Raw genomic sequence first — 20,488 nt, forward strand, 5'->3', positions numbered from 1 at the left:
TAATCAACCAAAAAGACATCTCACCTCAATGATGCTACCTTGACTTGGGCAAGTGTAGCTGCAAATAGGATTTTTGGTATTGCAAGTTTGCAACTGTCAGATTTGTTGGAAGGATTGAAACTATGTATAGAACACGATGGAATTTCACACAATCTTATATTGCACATTGTTCAAATCCACATAATTCCAAATTTATAGCCTAGAAATTCCTAGACACAGGGGTTGTGATGTAAAAAAAAATCATAAATATCTTTAAAGTAAAGTAGCAGGTAAAAGCAGGAAAAAAGCACTCACAACAGGTGATTCTCAGGCCACATTTAAAGGGTACTCTTACAGCTCAAACAGTAAACTTCATCTCATATCAGTCCCCAAGAATATACTTCACACGCACATACAGGATCTATGAAAGAGAGAGAGAATACACAAGGGAAGTTTACTAGAAAATTACAAATGCTGGTGGAGAGATGTAAGGAGTTTCTCTTTGTTATTTATTCACAGGCTCCCTGATAACTAAAAACTTTGTTGTCTTCAAAGTTCAGGAAGACCTTTTTTTTGCATTAAAACAAAGTTCTGTGGATCCATAGTCTGAAAACTGTGGTGACACTTTAAAATAAAAGGAGCAAAATAGGTTGTTGACTGACCATTCATCTGTAACTTCGATAGAGAGGAGTGTACATGCAACTCTCAGCATATTTCACAAGATTCTCAGGCCGAGGAAGACGTGTAGCCAAGCCTGCAACGGCATAAGAATAATAAGAGGAAAAACTAAATACAAATTTGGAAATAAAGCAGTTGAGATAGAAATCTATTCAGAAATTACTCACCAAGTTCATATGCTTTAGAAGCTACATTAGCAGCAATATGGGCTGATATTTTTCTGATATTGAAAAATGGTGGGTAAATCAACCCCTTATCAAAGTTCTCAGGCGTCACCTGCTGAGCTAAGACTTCAGCTGTTTCAAAGGTGATCCAAGACAACAATAGCAATCAATAAGGGAAAACACTTCAAACGAATTAAACGAAATAAATTATTTAATACATCTTATCTATTGGGTCCCCATTTCAGCAGCCATAGCTTCCCCACCCCCACCCCCCCTTCCTCCCTCCCTAAAAAAAAATCAAGCATTCTTGAAAGAAGCTATGCTATAAAATGAGAGGGAGAGAGAGGGAGAGAGAGAGAGAGAGAGAGAGAGAGAGCAGATTCCGCCTCTTCCTATTAAACCCCATCATTCTTAAGGAGCTGACAACTTACAGGCTGCCAGAAGCATTTCATCATGCACACGAATAGCACCAGAGATGACCAAACCCAAGCCAAGTCCAGGGAAAATGTAAGCATTGTTGGACTAAATTGACAAGGAAACAAGGAATGCATAAAATTTCAGTCTCCCGTGCTCAACTCATATATGAAAGGGAACAGTAATGATACAATGCTTAGAGAGGGAGTGAAGGAAATATCACAACCTGGCCAGGAACAAAAACTTTTCCATTGTATTCAACAGGATCAAATGGACTCCCACTAGCAAAAATTGCACGGCCCTATTATTTCAAAACAGGAGCAAGCAAAAGGAAGAGATTTATATTATCAATATTGTTAGAGAACATAAATATCTAATTGCATGTAAACTTCTTCCACTAACAAATGACACAAAAAACTCATTCAATAAGAACCCATACTACCTTACTCCAATTGTAAGCCTCTTCAGCAGTACATTCAGATTGTGATGTCGGGTTGGAGAGAGCCATGATGAGAGGTTTCTGCACCACTTATTGACGACAATATTAATTTTTCTATTTAAGAGAGAGAGAGAGAGAGAGAGGGAGGGAGGGAGGGAGGGAGGAAGAACCTCATTGAAGGATGCCATTGCTTCGATCACCTCCTTTGTAAATGTCCTTCCTACTCCAGATGATCCAATCAAAACTGTGGGCTTAATTGCCTGGAGAAGTAACAGAAGTGAATACTGAGCAAGAAATAGAAGCACTAAAAAAGATCACCAATTTAAATTAAACACGGTGACATAAAATTTTCTTTCATTTTGTTTAAGCACCTTGACAGCTGCCAAGAGATCATTAACAAGTTCATGTTCATGAGCCCATGGCTTCTTGAAAGGCTGAAGAGATTCTTTGCGAGAACTAACAATCAATCCCTAAAAGAGAATTCACAAATCAGTTATAGTCTTTTAGACAATAGAAACAAGGGAAAAACTGAAAGTAGTTGTCCATGTGCTACTATGTTCATTTGGCAAGGGATCTTGATCAATTTTGTACTACCTTTGAGTCCACCAGCCAGATCTTTTTGCGGGTCTCTTCCACAGGAGCCTTTGTCTACAAAGACAAATAACATTAAGTGTGTCAGTTGTGCCCATGTGTCAGCAAACATAACAGTATCAACAACCTTTTCTGAAGCATTAGGCACATCCCACTGCCATTATTACATAAATCCATGATAACATCCATACAAGAGTAGGACAATACCTGCTTGGACATCTCAAGAGCTATAAGCTCTGCTATTCCTGTCCCAGCCTGCAACCAGAGAGGACTAATGTAATATTTTTTATAAAAGGGCATGATTATGCGTTTTCCTCATCATTTCTTATGCATAAGTAGTTTCTAGATACAAGAAGAGATCTGATCAACCAACTATTAAATAGAGCATGTCTGTTAAGGAAGTGAAAATAAAAGAAAATTAAACCAAATAGAAATAAGAAAAGGACAATAAGATGAAAACAAAGACCCTCTGGCTTGTTTGTGTCAAAATATATAAAAAAGCACATATCGAAATTTTATAAAGAAGGCTTTATAACACCAAAAGGTAAGTTGAAAGAAGAGGCTTTAAATAAGTTCAAGCAATATCAGAGTGTTTTGAGTCCCATCTAGAAATAGTATCTTAGGGCAGCAGTTTGTTGGTTCTCAGAAACTCATTCCCTTATTCTTATTCTTTTTTTCAAGTTATTGATTAAAATATTTAATTAAACTATTATTTTCAGGACTCCATGTCATCAGGTTTATATTTTTCTCCCAGTCTAGTAAGAGTGAGGGTAAAACAAAGGATAAAATGGCAGAGAACAGAATCTCACTTCCCCAGCACCAAGAAACAAGAAAGTGTGCTCAGCCAAAGTACCACCGACTAATTTCAGCGCAGCTACTAGCCCAGCAAGAACCACGGCTGCTGTCCCCTGCAACAATCAGGCAACAAAAAATCAGAGAGGAATGTTCTCTCCAATGACAAGCTAAAGCTCTGGAATTGTTTCTCTCTACCTGAATATCATCATTAAAGACGAGATGAGTAGTGCCATATTTTGCAAGCAGCTCAAAGGCATTGTGGTTTGCAAAGTCCTCAAACTGCAAAATTTGTTTCTAATCATCATCAGAACTGCACAAAAATTATACAAAAACTCTGAGAACCTTAAAATTTGAAAATTTAATCAAACTAGTTTGCTCACCTGTATAAGAACCTTCTCACCATAGTTCTGCTTGACAGCACACATGAACTCGTGCAAAAGTTCAGAGTACTCCTGAAAAAAATTTGTCAAAGCTACCTCAAAATCGCTTCAAAATTGTAGTTACTTATGTGTTTCATATAACATAACTTGTGTGCCTGAAACTAAGAAAAGGACACTTCCAGGACCTGCCCAGTTGCCCTCCGTTGTCTAAGCCCAATATAGAACTCATCCTTCAATAACTGCTCATTGTTTGTCCCAACATCAATGGTTACAGGCAAACACTGTAAAAAATGTCAAAAAAATTTTTTGTTAAAGCAGGGAAGGCAACAATTGCATTATGTCTTGGTTCAAGGTTATAAGCACACACTGTAAAAACACGTCAAGAAAATTTTTGGTTTAAGAGGGGAAACATAACAATCTCATTGTTTCTTCCCAAATTCAATATTCCATCTTGCAACTCTTCAAAAATAATTGTTCACAACTTATAGCAAAATATAAGCAAGAAATCAAAATTACAGTGACAACAAGAAAAAATAAAACTTCTGATTCTGGACATCAGGTAACACTTACTGCAGAAGGACGAACTCCACCAAGAGCTGTATATAGAGCCAACTTCCCAACAGGGATTCCCATCCCCTGCAGACAGCATAAATATTGTCAAGGGACAACTAAGAGAATTTTCCCATCTTATTTATAATCAGGGATCATTCAAAAAAAATCGCAAGTGAGCTTGTTGTTTCAATAACAACTTCAATGAAAGTTACCACCACAAATACCTGGCAGCCAAGATCCCCAAGTCCCAAAATTCGCTCGCCATCAGTCACAACAATAACTTGAATACTCCTCTCTGGCCAGTTCTTCAATACCTCAAGAATCTTCCCCCTGCAGAAGACAACTACTTTCTGTGTCAAGTAAGCCACATTTCTAATTTGAGAGCAAAATTAGAATGCAAGCAAACGTACTTCTCTTTCAAACTTATGTAAAGACCCTGGGGGTGCCTGAAGATAGACCCATATTTCTGGCAAGCCTCACCAACAGTTGGAGTGTAGACAATTGGGAGCAATTCCTCAACATTATCAATGAGAAGCCTGTAGAACAGCCTTTCATTCCTTTCCTGTAGATCAAGATAAAAAACATACCCCATTCAGCAAGCAGTCTATTTTAGACAGAAAAGAAGAAGGATTAGAAGAAGAAAAACACACAATTACAAATACGAACCCACTGCTGAATACGTAATTCATAAAAAAAAATATCAATCATGACACTGAAGATTAATATATTGCTGTCAACTTCATATCAATTTTTTTTTTATAATTGATGACCCAGGCACCTACCATGAGGTCCATCAAGGCCATGTATCTCTGGAGTGGAACTTGATACCCGCGGAGATTATGCATCAACTTCTTCTCCTGATAAGAGGACTCAAAAACATTAACAAATATTATAATCAAGGCCCGAACTCACAGGCAATGTCCCTAGTGCAACCTGAAGCGGTTGAGTCACAACAGCCGGAGGTAGAAGACCACGCAAATAGTGAGCATCCCTCTCTTTTTCAGTGAAAGCAAGCCCTTTGTTATGATGAGGGTCCCTTAACAAAGTATAGCCACTGCACCAGAAGCCAAGTGAAAGAAAAAAGTAACCATAAAAAGGGAAAAAGTAATTTTTAAATTGTCATAAACCCATTATAGAAATCTATAGTACTTCCAGCAGGCAGAAAACTGTTGCCAACTCATTAAACTTGTAGTTTTGGCTGCCTAGAATTTTTTAAAAAAATTCTAAGATTATTAAATAGATTAAATAGCACAAAATAAAAAGCCCCTAATGGCAAAAAGAAGGTGGCGGGAAAATTTTGGACACACCACAAAAGAGGAAAAAGAAGAAGAAATGGGAGCAAAAGTTCTGTTGAAAATATTACCCCGTGTTTGGTAGCTCAGAGCTCAAAACATGAATTCCAATGTGTAGATTTAGATAGAATGCAATACAGATTTCTACTAAATTTCAACTAATTTTGTATATATTCAAATCCAAAGCCAAATAATGCTCTTAAACACAAAGTTAGGGAAAAAGGAATACAAGAAACAGTAACATAAAAAATCCAACAAAAAAACTAGCATCAAATGAACAATCACCAATAGAAACGGTCAACTAGTTTAATCCACGCCGAAGCAAACTCAAAATCCAAAACCATCAGATCATCGAAAACCCAAATCACTAAGAATAATAAAAATAGTAGTAACTGAGGATTGAAGCTAGAGAAGTTGACCTGGCGACGGAGAAAGTCCAGGGGGTGACGAGCTGGTCCTCGGTGGCGCGATCCTCGCCGTACACGTCCTCAACGCCGCCGCCGGCGGTGGACTTGGGGTCCATTTCCAGCACCGAAGCTCCGTCTCTCATATCCTTCAACGTGCTCTCCATTCTTCTAGTCTTGGTCTTCTTCTTCACCTCTGCCCCTCCTCCTTCCCCTCCAATCGGCCCGTTGGGGCCAACAGCTGCTACGACCACAGGAGGACCAAAGCCCTTTCTCTGATGAGACCCAGAGGAGTTGAAGAAGCTGTATGTACCACAAAAACTGGAGGGTTTGTTCTGCTTAATAATACCAATCAACAGATTAAAGAGAAACTCTGCTTTATCGTATCAGGATCGAAATGGGAGATATCTTTTTCAGTATGGAAAATTCATCACGTCGGCAGTTTGAAAAAAGGCGAACCCATGAGAGTGTTAGCGAAATCAAATCACTTTATGAAAAATATTTTTTTAAAACAATTTGAGTGGGGAGGTCATGGTCATGATCGAGAATGGACTAATGATGGGGTTCAGGCTGTTTACCATTACGGATGAGTTGCAACTGTTCAGCGAGATCATTGTTGAAGAAAATCTAGATAAATGTCGAGGGCAAGAGAGACTATAATTGATTGGGTTCTGTCGCTGTTCGGCGCTTGGATTTACGCGAGAAATCTGTGTCCATAAGAGAGAGAGAGAGTTGAAGTTGAGAGTAAAGGACAGGTGGATGTTGAAGAGCGCAACGAATGGCGCGTTGTCTATCTAAAATGCAGTCAGTCAACCTCAATCCTCGTCTCTCCTTTTTTCTTCTTCAACACTCGAGCTTCTTCCAATTTTTTGTAAAAATATTTAAATTAAAATAAAATAAATACAATTATAAGATAGTTGCCCGAATAATTATAAAAATAAATTCAAAACTAATTTTTCAATAGTTGATTCCACTCAAAATGGACCATTAAAAAATCAATTTTATTTCAACCTTACCCTTATGAATGAAAATGTCATGTAATTAAAAAATCAACTTTCTAAAAGTCAATTATTATTTAAAAAGGTATATAGAATTCAAAGAAGGGTTAATTATAACAAGGAACCGACTTTCCAAAAGTCGATTTTCATTTTTAAAAAATTACATCAAATTTAACCGATTTTTGAAAAGTCGGCTCAAATTACATAACTTTTAGTAAATATGACTTTCCAAAAATTAGTTATGCCCCATGTCATCTTTCGTATCCAATTTATGTTTTGATTTTTTTCGTTTTCCTTAAAAAATTTTGTTTTAGTTTTGTTCCCATATCTTTATCTGTTTTTGATTTATTAAGAAACAGAAAAGTTAAAAAAATATTGTAAAAATGGCTGAAAAGAAATTACAAAAATGAGTTAAGTTTTTTTATTTGTACAATATTTATAGGAAATAGAAAAATAATAATAAACAGTTTTGATATTATCTATTTGTGCAAATAATTTTAAATTTTTAAATAATTACAAAAATAGAAAACAATTTTTTATTTTTTTAAATAATTACAAAAAATGACACCTTATTATATATATACACATATGAAAGTTGAGAGAGAGAGAGAGAGGGTGAGAATTTGCAGTGTATTTTGCACCAAATTAATAATTTATAAATTAAGAAAAATGATGATATTATATTTGTAAGTTAGGAAAAATATATCAAATCAATAATTTTTAATCAAACAAAGGGGTAATAATTTGTAGTTGTTGCTAAAAATAAATACTATTTCACAACTTTCAAGTTTAATGGAATGAAGTTTCTTAAAAGATAGACTAATTTAATCCAACAAAAAAAAATAACACAACAATTTGTCTAATGAGTCTTAAAATATTACTTTGCAAAAATATATTTGTGTGAAGGGTATGAAATGTTGATGTCAATCTTGAAAGTGTTGGATTGAATTAGGAGCATTAATAATTTCTGGCTAATATTTAATAAGCTCTTGGAAAGATTATAAGTCTATGAGTACATGATTTTTAGTCTTTCCAATACTTTGGAAATCTCTTAAGAATATTCATAGTAGCTTGAATTCATATTTACTCCGAGTAAATCTCCTAAATTAAAATTTTCAAACACTTCGGCAGCCGCTATTCTGCAATGTTTTGTTATTGTATGTCTACTTCCCTTTTATTAATGTGGAATAGAAGTACATACACAATGTAAGAAAAAATATATACACGTATATAATAATGTCACAGAAAAATATACAATTATGCTCCAAAAAAATACAATCATGTTCCACAAGGTGGGTGTTTCCTTTGCCTTTGTGGTTTTACACATGGTTACTACTGCTCTATGGCAACACCGTTCGTACGTTGGCAACACCGTTCGTACGTCGTCATCTCCTATGTCCATCTACATCCTCATTAACATAGGATATCCCCAGGATTTGCTACTACAAGCCAGCATCATCCTTTAGCATATAACCAAACAGACCGAACGAGATCAATAATGAAATCAAGAAGTGCTGGTATCGCTTATGTCCCGAGTAGACCAAGGGTCGGCATGACGATATAAACTGTGGTGGTTTCAGAATGAACGGTGCACTGTTGGATGCCCTATATGGATCCTAAGACTCCTGCATGGAAGTATATGACCTCTATGACTGCAAAGTAGAAGCATCGGCATGCTAGGGGGAGGTATGTGATGGTATAAAATGCTCCACCGTTTGTACTGTATAATCATCAATCCCTTGGTTGAACTATGGCGACTGGGTTGGTGCTCCCCCATGTCCTTGAGCGTGACCCCCTACACCTCCAGCAAGATGTAGCACGAGCTCTCCTATGTGGCGCTTGCTTAGCAGTTTCGACATCATCTGCACCATCATCGGTGGCAGGGGTAGCACTGTAAACTAATCATCGAGCCTCCTCTGCCACGATATGTGTACGAGTCACTGCCTTTGGACTAGCAGAACAATCTAGGATGTAGTCAAACAATTGAATGTCCACCATCATCTGCTCCTATAACAAAATGTTATAATAACATTAATAAATTATTAAAAAGAGTTGTATGTTAATTATAAGCATTGAATAATTTAATCGTTCACCACTTTCATATGCAAACCAATGGTCCTGCTAATGTACCAAACAATGATGGACCGATACCACCAACTATATCCATTCTTGGCCCATAGAGGAGTAGGCTTAAGGAGGGGAATCTTAGTCAATATGTGTACGATGTGGTCCAATTACCATGTTGACTTTTTGAGTCTGATCCCTGTTTTGATGCTGATAAAACACATGTTTTGTCACGCCACGAACCCAACAATTGAAGGTGAAAAAGCAACTTAATTTGTCCCTGTATCATACAAAATCAAGATACAGTACAACAAATGAGGGTCCAACCTCGTGGGGTTCCCAAACACCCTATACACATCCACATACACAACGGAAACACGGAGAAAAACAACCTTTCTATACATGTTCAGTACCATACCAGAGTTTGTACAAAAGAGTTAACTCCACTAAATACAACACAAATCTGGGTATTAGCCAAAAGACCACCCAGTACAGTCCTAATACTTACCCAAGTACTTCTCGCAGTACACTGACCACTACGCTCCCAACAATAGGATGCTAGTTTTGTTACTCGAAGGACCTGAAAAATATGTACGAACAGCATGGGTGAGACACCTCTCAGTAAAGAAGAATCAGGTTATATCGGTGTGTGGCGTATGAGTGTTATCATGACATACCAACATGCATAGTTAATAGTCAAAACAGTATAATCAGTTCCAGTATTTTCACAAAAGAAATAATACAATTTGGTGTCGTCACACCCTTCGGCTCGAAGTCGGACTGTCTGGTGGTATTTCACACCCTTCGGTAAAAAAAATCGGCAATCTGGTGATATCTCACACCCTTCGGCAAACATTGGCAGTCTAGTGATATTTCACACCCTTTGGCAAACGCCGATGCCCCCAGTAACCTAGCATAACATCAGCCCACAGCGTTGAACTGGTGCAGATCTGGTGTTCACACACACTTCGACTCAAAAGCCGGCCGATCTAGTAGTATTGCGCACTCTTCGACAAAAGCCGGATTTCAAAACCTGGAACAATTCGGAACCCAGTTCCTATTTCACCAAAACACAACTCATGCATCCTTATATAACCAAACAAACCACACCCACTTGGTAATCTAGAAATCATGATTTTTCAAATGTACACAGTTTAATAACGTCAAGGCACGACCATCCCTAACATAGTATATAACATAATATACCAAAGGTTTTCCAACAAAACCAGGGATTGCAGCCTAGTACCCCCTTTTCCCAAAACTGTTACATGAAAAACCCACAATTTTACCAGTTAAATTTTCCCAAATGAGTAATCAAAACACACACAAAATCGTGGATCACAGTTCTACCGAGTCCGATTTCAAAAATAGCCGACATAAGCATAATTTCCCTTACCTTTCCCCAAATGACTAATCCCAAACTCCAAGGCCCCTAAACAGCGAACCGAGTTCCAAAACTTACATACCACAATACATAATATACTTACAAACCTATTCTCTACACAACTATAGGATCAGAATTGAAAACCGAGTCTTACCTGGATTTTGAGCCAAAATCCAAGAATACCCGAAATGACGATTTGATCCTTAGAACTTGTAGAGAATCCTTCCCTGATCCTCGTGGTAACGTCGGATCAGCGATTCTTGCAACGTATGACACTGAAATCTAGAGAAATAGCGAGTAGGTTGAGTTTCTAGAGAGATAAAGAGAGGATTTATGATTTCTTAGCTGAGAAGTAATGAAAATATCTATTTATTGCCCCTTGACCCGGCCACTCCTCATCAACGAATGGTATCCTCGTCGACGAGCCCTTATGTAACGACCTCAAAATTCTTATCAAATTTTATTTTATTTTTATATATATACAGTAAACATTCCTACGCAGCGGAAACATATATCATGAAACCATTTATACATAAACTGTACAATTCCAGATTCTAGAATATACAAACCATACAAAAATGCCACTCTAGTATCATCTATCCCAAAAACATACACAATTTTGCCAAAAACTCACCTTATAACCAGGGTGACCAAACACTCTCTCTATTCGCGAGCCTGATCTGCTCGCCTATCTGGCTCACCTAAAAAATGTTAGAATAAAGGGGTGAGTCGACACTCAGTAAGTGGAAATATGCTATCACTAGTGTGTGGCAACTAAGTTAAGTATGCTTTTAAAATAATAACTGCTTTGTAATGCAATAAACAATCTGTAAATCATATCTTTCAAACATATCTTTCCTTCTCAATTTAAAGTACACTGTATCATCTGTATTTTTCTACTTTTCATACTGATAATATCATATTATACTGTAAAACTGTAAATATATAAATATCTGTACTTTATCCCTGGGACTCTGTACATCATGATTTGACCCCTCATGACAGGGTTGTGCGGCCGTGGATGGGACTCTATCTGGTCGGCCCTCCATATAGGTCATCATACTCTACACTATCTCAGCCTGGTCAAACTGCATTCTCTCCTAAGCTCGGGACTGGCTACTACCTCATCAAACCAGCCCCCTCAACCCAGTGTACTGGGGAGCTGCATACTCTCCGAGCACAGCTGACGGTACTCACATACTATCTGAGTTATGTGGTTGCACTCTATCTGAGTTACTATTTTCATCGTGTTTCCAAAATTACCATAACTCTATCTTTCTGTATTGTAAACACTGTATCTGTACCATCTTGATGCTACCTCTGTATATCTATTTGTGTATTCTGTATATATATATATATATATATATATATATATATATATATATATATATATATATATATATATACTCTGTCTGTGTCTGTATGTTGTGGTAATAGGAAAACATGACATGTTATAACACTGTATATATGTATATACTGTTCTGTAATAAACTGTAATATAAAATACTAATCTGAGTATCTGTATACATGTATTTGGATATATGTATATAACCGTTTCATGAACTATTCATATAAAACTGTATATGCATGTACATTTCTCTGCGAATATAAATCTATCTCTGTATAATCTCATAAGCTGGAAAATCATATCAAATGTATACACTATCTATATCTTTGTATTTAGTATAGTATGATGTTTCATAGCAACTGGATATATGTATATAACTGTTTCATGAACTATTCATATAAAACTGTATATGCATGTACATTTCTCTGCGAATATAAATCTATTTCTGTATAATCTTATAAGCTGGAAAACCATATCAAATGTATACACTATCTATATCTTTGTATTTAGTATAGTATGATGTTTCATAACAACTGTATAAATTCATTCTTCACATGAAAAGTCTACTTAGGCCACACAAACATTTATGCTCGTTTTCTATAAAAACAGTATAATAGACTGACATAAAAATATGCTTATGAAATCTCTATTAACTTTATTAAAACTCCTAGCATAGCATATTTCCCTTACCTCAACTTTGAAAAACCCCTATAAAAATCTGGCTCTATACTCGCAGGATTCCTAGATCAACCTCCTGAAAACACAATATCCTAGAACAAAATATTATTATTTTTCCACCTACATCATTTCTTATAACTACCATAAAGCCAGAAACTCAATAAAAGGCCTTACCCAGAATTTGGGATGAAATCCAACTTCGTTTTCTCGACAATCCGCTCCAGCAGATTTGTGGAGAACTCTGCCAGGAGCGTCGTGGTAGCTTCGGATCGTTGATCCAGTGACCGATGGGGCCGAAAACGAAGAGAGAAGGGAGAGAAAATCGAAGAGAGAGGAGAGAGAGAGATTTTGTAAAAATGAAAATTTTCCCCGGATTCTGTATATATATAAACAGGGGATTTCGTCGACGAGTCCTTCGCAAATTTCTTCAACGAGACCCTGTATTCGTCTGTTAGAATTGGTGTATTCCCAAGAGGGGGGGTGAATTGGAATTTAAAACTTTTTCACATAGGTTAATTTATCCAACAACAATGAATACACAACCTAGGGTCAGTCTATGTAATTTCCAAATGTGTAGATAAATATATCGTGGAAATTAAGTCATACGCATCATTCATCCATAACATACATGTGCGGTAAATATAAACTGCATGAATATAAACAAACACACGATATGTTATCGGGGTTCGGCCAACTGTGCCTACGTCGCCACCTCTAGCTTGCAAGCCGGAGGATTCCACTAATAGCTCACTTAAGGGTGGAACGGCACCATTTACAACCAGGTCAAATTAACACAGGGCTGACCTCAACCTTAACCAGGTCAATTAGCGGGGCTGACCTCAACCTACACGTCTTAACAAGACGACGCACCTAGCTTTCCTAACCGGGTCTAAGCCAATCCGGGACTATTCCAGGGCTAGTCTCCCTCTTCAGGCCCGTGCTTGGAATACAACAGGTTCGCTTAATAAAACAAACGGTACAGTGATTTTGCTTTCAAGTAAAGCAGATTTGTACCCAGTTACGTTCAATCACATACACCACAATATGAAATAATATGTAAGCTCAATGTGGTCTAGATGGTTCAACTCTCAAAGTATTTTCTATCAGTGTAATGTGTACGTGAGAGTGTCAAACAAACAATCTTTGTATCACAAGAAATGTTCAATAAATAAGTTCACACAAAGATGTCTAGTCTCAAGTATTTCAATCAGCAGGATATTTCAAGCATGTGAGTATCAAATGAAATATGAGCTCGGTTTGCAAAAGATGCGTAATCTTTGTCTTCAGCAAATAATATATAAGTGAAAGAATATTGCAACAAAGACCACTATCTCATAAACAAATATCTCTTCAAATATATTTATCAATACAAAGCACACTAGATATTTGAAAATGATTTTCAAAAGATTTTGCAAACAAAATACTATAAGATCTTCTCAGGATATTGCAATGAATGGCAAGCTTAGAATATCTAACAAGGTCTTCTTAGGATAGACTTATCAACAAAGTCCCCTAAGAATCCTTAGGTTTTGCTCTCTAATAAAATTGTGCCAAGCAAACAATATAAGGAGAGCAAACCTATTCAAACACACTCAATCCACTTACAAATGATGTAGGCAATGATAGAAGGTAAGCTTGAGTGAATGAGGCCCAAAAAATGAGTAGAATAGGGTTTTTATTTTTCAGAGAATTCTTCCCTAATCAAAGTGGCTAATCTCTATTTAATCTTTGCAAATGATCACATATATATAGCCATGGAAGGAAATATGACCGTTGGGGACCTATTGGGTATTGTTGGAAAAGTTTAATGACACTTAAAACAATTTAACCTTGTTTAAAACATTTAACCGCGGTAAAAAAATAGGAGCGACCCGAGGGGTCCGGTCGACCAGAAATGGTTCGGTTGACCAGGACTCAAATGGCTCGGTCAACCAGGGGACTTTTGAATTGAAAGGCTCGGTTGACTGGGAAGGGAGATTTCCCAAACTTCTGAGGTTCGGTCGACCGGACCTTTTTGAACTGCATGGTTCGGTCGACCAGATCACTAAGAATTCTCCCGATGACCCTCCAGTCGACCAGGTCGTTGGAGTACAAAAGTGGTCGGTCGACCGGGAGGTCAAAATGTTGACTCTCAGGTGGTTCAGTCGACCGGGGTCAAATGAACTACAGGGTCTCGGTCGATTAGGACCTTGGTCAACGGTTGACCCAGGTATGGTTCGATCGACCAGGCCAAAAATGAATTGATTTGGCCGGTCAACCGAAAGTGCACCAAGTGTGTATTTCGGTCTCGTCTTGACACAATCAAACCCTATTTAAGTGCCTAACAAATATATTTGAAAGTGTGAGTGTCCTAGGGGCACTTGGGGTCCAATTTGAAGACACCAAAAAAGTCCGATGTCGGTCGACCGAAGGAAAACCTTAAGGTCTTTCTATGGTTATATTTGGTTTGTATCTAGTTTGAGCTTACAAAATAAATCATACATGTGATGTGTGTGAGCTTATTACAAACCAAATACTTACTTACTATTACAGACCAATATAAATATATTACAATGCTGAATTATAAACTGGTCTTCAAGCTTTTCTTGCTTTGTGCACATCTTGATCTTATCACCCTTAGTTCCTGCACAAAACCTCAAACGCTCATTAGATACAATGAGTATTTGTCATAATCAAAACCGAGCGTGACCAATAAGGTCAACATCGTCGACGAAATTCAGGCTGCATTAGAACGCCTCTTGGTATTTTCTCGTCGACGAAGCCCTGTGTTCGTCGATGAAATTCTGAAGACCTTCGTCGACGAAACCCTGTGTTCGTCAACAAAGCTTGGCAATTTTTCTGAAATTATTTTTATTTAATATTATCTCCAAAATGCAATGTCGCATTCGTCGACGAAGCCTACAACCTCCTTCTATTTTTGTATTTATTTTCCTCTCTCTTTAATAGTTGAATATGAATATTTTCTAGGTCGTTACACCTTAAGACATCTTGTCGACGAGACGATGGCCTCGTCGACGAGCCTGAGATTTTCAATTTTTCCGAAACCCTTTTACTTCTCCTCGTCGACAAGACTCTGTACTTCATCATCGAGAACTACAAAGACTTCGTCGATGAACTCTGGCTTCATCGATGAAGGTTACTCAATTACCATTTTATCCCTCTCTTAATTAATTAATTCCCTATATCACGGTTTGGATTCTTACAACCTCCCCTCATAACAAAAATTTTGTCCTCTAAATTCGCAATCTTTCAATCTTGAACTCATTCAAACACACACTCGACTCTAGAAAGAAAACCGGCGGCTCTTACAACGCAGCCCCGTCACACAAACACATACCCTCACTTATGTCGGAGGAATACCATGGTTACAAACATAAATCGTCTCAGGAGTTTACAAATACACACACTCCCCAAGACTAACCACCTATTCCAATACAAAGTAGGGTCATGTACATAACTCAAAACAACTATGGATACGTCCTACATATTTCAGCTTCCAGTTTCCAAGAAGCTTCCTCAATCTCATGATTCCGCCACAATACCTTCACTAGCGTTATGTCTTTGGTATGTAGCTTCTGAACTTTATGGTCCAGAATATGAACAGGTATCTCCTCATACGCTAAAGTATCCCCAATCTCCACATCCTCGTAGCTAATAACATGTGAAGGATCCAACACGTACCTCCTCAATATGGATACATGAAACACATCATGGATTCTCGATAGTGTCGGGGGTAGTGCAATCACGTATGCTACTGAACCCTCTCACTCAAAAACCTTGAATGGTCTGATGTACCTTGGGCTCAGCTTGCCCTTGTTCCCAAATCTCATCACCCCTTTCATCGGAGCGATCCTCAGAAATACCTTACCCCCCCACCTTGAACTCTAACTCACGGAGGTGAACATCTGCGTAGCTCTTCTGCCGACTCTGAGCTGATTTAATCCTTTCCCTGATCAAACCTACCTTCTCAAATGCCTGTTGCACAAGTTCAGGTCCTAACACTTGACATTCACTAACCTCACTCCAATACAAAGGAGATCAACACCCTCGAACATACAGAGCCTCGAACGGTGTCATCTCGATACTAGCTTGGAAGTTGTTGTTATAGGCGAATTCTACCAGTGGCATAAACTGTATCCAGCTACCACCGAAGTCTAACACACAAGCCCGCAACATATCCTCCAAGATCTATATCGTCCTCTCCAACTGTCCATCAGTTTGGGGATGGAACGTTGTACTGAACGTAAGCTTCGTCCCCAGTGCTTCCTGCAAGCTTGTCCAGAATCGAGAAGTAAACCTCTAGTCTCGATCTGACACAATGGACGCCGGTACCCCGTGCATCCTAACCACCTCGTGCACGTACATATGTTCTAGCCTACTCAAAGGATAGCTAACCTTCATCAGTAAGAAGTGAGCAGATTTTGTCAACCTGTCCATGATTACCCAGATAGCATTCTGCCTGTGAAGTGTTGGCGGCAACCCAATCACAAAATCTATGGAAATATGCTCCCATTTCTGCACTGGAATAGCTAAGGGCTGTAACGACCCTGTTGGCTTCTGATGTTCAGCCTTCACTTGCTGACACGTTAGACACTGCTCCACAAACTAAGCAATCTGCCTCTTTATACCACTCCACTAGAAGGTCTCGCACATATCCCGATACATCTTTATACTACCCGGATGTATCGTATACAAAGAACGATGCGCTTCCTCCAAAATCTTCCTTCTAATCTTATCGTCATTCGGAACACATAATCTGGTCTCAAACCTCAACACACCTCCCTTAGAGATGTTAAACTCTGGAGGCAATCCCTGCTGTACCTTTTCCACAACCTCTGTCAACTCCGCATCACTAGCCTGCACGGCTTTTATAGGCTAAAAAAAAGTCTGTTGGACCACCAAACTAGTAAGGTAAGCCTGATGATCACCACGCACTAACTTTATACCTGAGCTCTCTAGATCCTGTCTGATGTGATGTTGAACTACAACTGCAGATACTGCCACGTGATCCGACTTCCAACTCGACGCATCGGCTACCACATTAGCTTTTCCCGAGTGATAACTAATGGTGCAATCGTAGTCCTTAATTAATTCAAGTTACCTTCTTTGCCTCATGTTCAATTCCTTCTGCGTGAAAAAGTACCTGACGCTTTTGTGATCAGTGAAAATCTCGCATTGCACACCATATAAATAGTGTCGCCAGATCTTCAGTGCATATACCACAACTGCCAATTCCAGATCATACGTAGGGTAATTCTTCTCATAATCCTTCAGTTGTAGAGAAGCATAAGCTATTACCTTACCCTACTGCATAAGCACATATCCCAAACCTTTCTGAGACGCGTTGCTATAAATCACAAAACTGTCATTCCCCGAAGGAATGGTCAAAATCAGAGCAATAACCAGCCAGTGCTTCAACTCCTGAAAGCACTGCTCGCAATCACTGGTCCACTCAAACTTCACCCCTTTCCTGGTCAAACAAGTCAAAGGTCCGAACAACTTAGAGAACCCTTCCACAAACTGACGATAATAACCTGCCAGTCCTAGAAAACTCCGAACCTCTTGAACACTCTTCAGCCTCACCCAGTCGACCACAACTTCGATCTTGCTAGGATCAACTGATATACCATCACCAGTCACCACATGACCTAGGAATGCCACCTGATTCGACCAGAATTCACACTTCTGCAGTTTAGCATACAACTTCTTCTCTTACAGAATTTGTAATACCAACCTCAGATGATTCTTATGCTCTTCCGCACTTCTCAAGTATACTAGAATATCGTCAATAAACACCACCACAAACCGATCCAGGTACTCATGGAAAACCCTGTTCATCAAATCCATAAATACTGCTGGAGCATTCGTCAACCCAAATGGCATGACTAAGAACTCGGAGTGGCCATATTTGGTAGGAAAGCAATCTTTGCCACATCCTCAAATCTGACCCTCGCCTGATGATACCCTGACCGTAGGTCAATCTTTGAAAATAAATGCGTACCCTACAACTGGTCAAAGAGATCATCTATACGAGGCAAAGGATAGCGATTCTTCACAATCACCTTATTAATCTCGCGGTAATCAATGCACATATGCATCAACTCGTCCTTCTTCTTTACAAACAGTACTGGAGTTTCCTAGGGCAAAACACTAGGTCGAATGAAGCCCCTGTCCAGTAATTCCTGTAATTACTCCTTCAACTCCTGAAGTTCTGCTGGAGCCATCCAGTACGGAGCTTTAGAGATCGGTGCCTTGCCAGGCAGCAATTCTATCACAAACTCCACCTCACGATCCAAAGGTAAACCGGGTGAATCATCTGGAAACACATCCGAGAACTCATTGACTACCCGAATATCCTCGAGTCTCAATTCATTCTGTTGCGGTTCCTTCACACAAGCTAGGTACCCCTGACATCCATCAAAGAGTAACCTTCTCGCCTGCAATGCTGATAGAATCTGTAGTGTCGAATGCACACACAATCCTACAAACTCATACTCTTGCTTCCCGGGAGGTCTGAACACTACCACTTTTCTACGATAGTCGATCACAGCGTAACTGGAGAATAGCCAATCCATTCCCAATATAACATCAAACCCCAATATGTCGTATTCTACAAGGTTCGTCAGTAGCAACTTTACTTGAATTACCACTGGGCAGTCTTCTAACATCCTCCTACAGAATGATACACTCCCAGATGGTATAGCTACAGACAATCCTTCTTCCATAACTTGGGTCTCCACCCCACACAGTTTCACAAAATTAATAGATATAAAGGAGTGGGTTGCACTCGAATCAAATAAAACCACAGCGCTATTTAAAAGTAACATCATAGTACCTATCACCACATTACCCGCATGCTTAGCATCAGCTGGAGTAAGCAAGTACACCCTCGCTGGGGCTGTGTTCATCTGGTGGGTTCTCGGGATACTTGATTACTCCCCCGATTCTAACTCAAAGAAGGCGTACCCCTCTTTGGCCAGTGACAATCCCAAGCCATGTGACCTGACTGGCCACAGTTGTAACAGTTACCCCCAAATGGCTGGCATGCACCATTATGCCACTTGTGGCACCTGACACAGTGATCACGCGACTAGTATGCCTGAGAACCCTAGTGCTTAGTATTCTGACAGTAGCCCGAGCCCCTGTTCCTCTTCTTCCACTATCTTTGATGAGATCCAGACTAAGAACTAGAAGGTACTGGCCTCTTCTTCGACTCCTGATCCACCTCGTCTTCTCGGATACCAGTCTCAATCACAGTGGCTTTATCTACCAAAACCGAGAACTCATGGATCTGAAGCATACCCACTAATCTATGGATGTCCTTCCTTAGGTCCTTCTCAAACCTTCGAGTCCTCTCATACTCGTTCAAGATCAAGCACAATGCAAATCGGGATAGCTCTATACACCAAGCAGCGTACCCCTGCACCGACATACTCCCCTGAGTCAAAGCAGAAAACTTATCCGCTTTAGCATCACGTATGGAAGCTGAGAAGTATCTTTCAAAGAACACCTCCTTGAGACGGCTCCAAGTCATCTCCACAGAACCGGCCCTCTGCTTCTCCAGCAGATTCACTGCAGTCCACCAATGCCCTGCTTCTTTAACAACTGGAAGGTAGCATAGAGAACTCTCTGTTTATCCGTGCAGTGTAGGACCTCCAAGATCCTCTCAATCTTCTCCACCCAGTCCTCTGCCATCGCCGGATCGAGTCTTCCTAAAAACCCCGAAGGATACATGCGTGTGAACCTCTCAATGGTGCACCCCGGAGACGTAAAAGAGCATTCGCATCTCCTAACACTCCGCCCGATCTCCCGCAGGACCTGCCTCGTTAATCCTTGAGGCACCGTAGGAGACTCATCACTCGTCGTCTCCTCGGAACTACTTTTCAAGTTATTATCCTTGGGCTCCATTCTGAAAACACAATAGGAATCCTATTAATACTCCTACAACACATATAGTTAACACAATTATCTAACACAAATCATGTTAACTACCACCTGACAGGTCCAGGTCTATTCTATCACATCAACACGAAAGTCATCAATGGTTTGCCATGATTTTACTGAAATCGTCATTTTAGGAAAAACATATAACACCGCCGACGAATCCTAGTCTAGCAATAAAACAATCCTTAACCAACTCTACCCATATCCAACCTCCTATGCTCTGGTATGTATACACAACTAAGCCTAACCAAGTCTACAAGACCCAACAACCTAGTTAGCTTTGATACCAAACTATCATGCCCCGCACCCAACAATTGGACCTGAGGGTGAAAAAGTAACCTAATATGTCCATGTATCATACAAAATCAAGATATAGTACAACGA

General features: G+C 39.2%; 1 protein-coding gene across 2 annotated transcripts; it reads right to left on the minus strand.

The window, feature by feature from the left end:
* Window positions 1–328: 328 nt before the first annotated feature.
* LOC131158350 (NADP-dependent malic enzyme) lies at window positions 329–6,525 on the minus strand. 2 transcript variants are annotated; one of them, XM_058113152.1, is made up of 21 exons: window positions 6,267–6,400; window positions 5,704–6,023; window positions 4,926–5,046; window positions 4,775–4,849; window positions 4,403–4,554; window positions 4,217–4,322; window positions 4,011–4,076; window positions 3,626–3,721; window positions 3,441–3,512; window positions 3,256–3,339; window positions 3,075–3,173; window positions 2,473–2,520; window positions 2,269–2,322; window positions 2,046–2,144; window positions 1,845–1,934; window positions 1,678–1,755; window positions 1,462–1,536; window positions 1,253–1,343; window positions 825–953; window positions 642–733; window positions 329–400 (listed from the first exon to the last, which is right to left on the minus strand). In XM_058113152.1, the coding sequence occupies exons 1-20, from the start codon at window positions 6,300–6,302 to the stop codon at window positions 645–647; spliced, it is 1,980 nt and encodes a 659-aa protein (XP_057969135.1). In that variant the 5' UTR covers window positions 6,303–6,400; the 3' UTR covers window positions 329–400; window positions 642–644. The 2 variants fall into 2 exon arrangements, with proteins under 2 accessions (XP_057969135.1, XP_057969137.1); XM_058113154.1 differs by having other exon boundaries at window positions 329–733; window positions 6,267–6,525.
* Between the last annotated feature and the right edge of the window lie 13,963 nt (window positions 6,526–20,488).

The sequence above is a fragment of the Malania oleifera genome, chromosome 6 (genome assembly GCF_029873635.1).
Source record: "Malania oleifera isolate guangnan ecotype guangnan chromosome 6, ASM2987363v1, whole genome shotgun sequence".
NCBI lineage: Eukaryota > Viridiplantae > Streptophyta > Magnoliopsida > Santalales > Ximeniaceae > Malania > Malania oleifera.